General features: G+C 45.8%; 1 protein-coding gene across 2 annotated transcripts; it reads right to left on the bottom strand.

The window, feature by feature from the left end:
* Positions 1-343: 343 nt before the first annotated feature.
* LOC119302734 lies at positions 344-2,927 on the bottom strand. Of its 2 annotated transcripts, none has more exons than XM_037579784.1 (2): positions 2,045-2,927; positions 344-643 (listed from the first exon to the last, which is right to left on the bottom strand). In XM_037579784.1, exons 1-2 carry the CDS (start codon positions 2,432-2,434, stop codon positions 587-589), a joined length of 447 nt encoding a protein of 148 aa, XP_037435681.1. In that variant the 5' UTR covers positions 2,435-2,927; the 3' UTR covers positions 344-586. The 2 variants fall into 2 exon arrangements, with proteins under 2 accessions (XP_037435681.1, XP_037435682.1); XM_037579785.1 differs by having other exon boundaries at positions 344-640.
* Between the last annotated feature and the right edge of the window lie 11 nt (positions 2,928-2,938).

Here is a 2,938-nt window from a genome sequence, read left to right as displayed (position 1 = left end):
TTTCAATGATGGTATTGAACATAAACGACCACCTGCCGTCAAAGTTATCATTGTTCTTATCCTCTCTCCTTCTAATAATGTTAAAGTCACCCCCGACCAAGATTGGAAGCTGCTCAGAGCCGCAGATTCAGACAAGATCTGCCAAAAACTCTGGTTTGAGCTCGGGCTGCGCGGCACCATATACCGCCACCAATGCCCAATTAAACCCATCGGCCTTTGATCTGACCCGAAACTTAACTGGACAATAGGTGGCAGCAAGAAATGCTAGGTGTCTTCGGATTTCGGATGCTCCGTCGCGATTAAATGGTAAGGGCAATTTTTTTTGATTCTTTTGGGCTTGGGCATGTAGGATGTATTCATATGCTGCAATGGAGCCTGACAATTGTCAATTTTTCGTTGATACAGGCTGTTGATGGCCGCAGTGGCAGGGAGCCTTGGTGGTGCCGCGTATCCGGAGCATTTTCATGAACGCAACTAAGTGCTTCATTACTACCGTCTCAGAGTCAGAGATAATTTTTGCTTTCAGTTCAGCACTAAATAAACCGATGTTTTGCTTTCAGTTTTGCACTAAATAAACCTTCGTCTTCTATATTAGCAGAAGGTCACGCAGCAACCGAGGATCCTCTTGCAGCTCCACCTTCTTCTGAACATGACCAACAGAAGAATTCATCATCGAAGCAAAACAAAACTGATGTATGCAAAACAGATTTAAGTTTCTATAGATTAAATTCATCAATGCTCCCGTTTACTCATACAGTATGCTGATTGTTTTCCAGCCATTGAATGAGATAATAAGTTCAGATGGCAAGAAAACACGGGCAGCCAATATAATATGCCGCAGAAGAATTGTTCCCTGCAAAAACAACTGAAGAGGAGGAAGCTGTTGTTCAAGACAACTAGACTACATTTCAGACAATTTGTTACCCGATAGTCATGAAAGTTGCTTTTTGTCCTGTAAATATGAACCGTCTTGTGGGCATGTGTGCATGTTCGTTAAACTAGGTAGCCTATATTTGTGTGCTTCTTTAGAAAAAATATGTTGTTCAAGTGGCAGTGGTGTCCTTTTGGTTAAATCGTTGTAGATGTGAACCGAGTCATCGGCATGTTTCCATGTCCGTTAAACTAAGTAGTTTAAGTTTGTGTGCCCTTTGAACCAATATGCTCTTCGGATTGCAGTGGTGCCCTTTTGCTTAAATCAGAACTAGCTGCTTCTGTTGTTTGGCCACCATCTTTCCCTATTCTGTTTAGCAGGCTATGTTTTCTCCTTGGCAAAACATTTCATTCTTCCACCGATGAAACAGACTAGACCATTGTATTTCTGCAATCCTTCAAACTTTTGCCATCCATGCTAACTTATTGTTTCTATCTCTATGATGAATCAAGTCATCTGCTGCAGTGCATTTAGCTGTGGCCTAAAAGGACATGGTTTACGAGCACCAGCAGAATAACCTGCAATTTAGCCAACAATGGGCTCGCCCAGGCCTCCCGTCGGGCGCGGCGTGCGGACTGGAATTGGACGAACTCCAGGAGGCAGAAGTATGTTCAAAGAATTAGAGTTTGACACATACTTGTCTACTCGCATTCAACACTACACCAAGTGAATTTCTAAGTAAGCCCATAGCACAACAAAGTAGATTATCTAAACAGCCAATCAATCGTGTTAGGAGGTAATGTAAACTGCAAAACAAACACCTTTGTGGAATCTATCTTTTTCATGTTTAATTAATGTAGTGATTCAAGGACATGATGAGAGAAGTGAAGTTTGCAGGATAACATAGCACAGAGTTGTAACTAATTAGAATAAACTACACCATCATCATCATATTAAAATAGAATAAATCCCCTTTTGGGCACGAAGCAACTACTGCTTGTAACCATGAAATCACATCGGGCCAATCATATAATTGCATGATAGGTATTAATGATCCAGGGATTCATTGAAGAACCAGTAACACAATAGTACTAATGACCAAAAGAGGAACCAGTTATACTATTTTAATTTCTATATATACTGTCATGCTTGTGCAACATTATTCAGAATTACCTTTTTCGAGTAGCTTGAAGATTTCACTTGGGAAGAATATGTAACCAAAGGCTTCAGAGTCTTGCTCCTCATGTCAAGAGCAAGCATCCACGACTGTTCGTCCCTGTGGTCAACCTTGGCCATGATGTAAACAACATCATCGTCATGCAAGCTGAGAGCAGGATGCCCTGCGTGGAGTCTACTCAAGATTGGACTCTCAATTGCAGCCTCGACACGAGGAAGCAACCCAGAGTGGCTGTCGTCCACCGCAATTTGTGATGCCTTGAGCTCATGGCTGATCTGCCACTTCTTATGGGGCTCCAGCCATCTTGCTATGGCGGCGCGCCAGTCCTGCGGAGTGTAGGTGACGCCATTGTCTGATCCAGGCACGGGATGAGCCCACACCTCCATGTATCTGATGCAGGCATCCGAGCCGACAGCAACATCCCTATCATAGCCTGCAATTCTCTTCTTCTTGGGCGGCGCCAGCACAGGGAACCGTATGAAACGAAGGACTTGATCATCACCATCTAGCAGATCACAGATAAGGATGCCTTCACATGGTCGACCCAGCAGATCGAGGCCGGGAGGGCGAAGGACTTGGTCGGGATGCCAAAGTCACATTCCTGAGGCGACTCGGCATGCATCAGACGAGTGCTCCAGGTCCACGACCCGTGGTTGAACTCCAACAGGTCGATGGCGTAGTGCCCCCGGGCCAAGGTCTTGTGGAGAACGGCGACAAAGAGCCTGTCTTGGCCCGGGCAGCGCAGAAGGCCGATAGAACCGTCGGTGAGCGGGATGACCATGCTGAAGCGGGGGTTCGCGTCGTAGAGGAAGTAGTCGTTCTCTTGGCCGACGGGGACGCGGAGGAGGGCGAGGTTGCCGTGGGTGCGGAGGAGGCGGGGGAGACGGTCG

The sequence above is a fragment of the Triticum dicoccoides genome, chromosome 5A (assembly GCF_002162155.2).
Source record: "Triticum dicoccoides isolate Atlit2015 ecotype Zavitan chromosome 5A, WEW_v2.0, whole genome shotgun sequence".
Classification (NCBI taxonomy): Eukaryota; Viridiplantae; Streptophyta; class Magnoliopsida; order Poales; family Poaceae; genus Triticum; species Triticum dicoccoides.
This window is presented reverse-complemented; position numbering and strand designations above follow the sequence as displayed.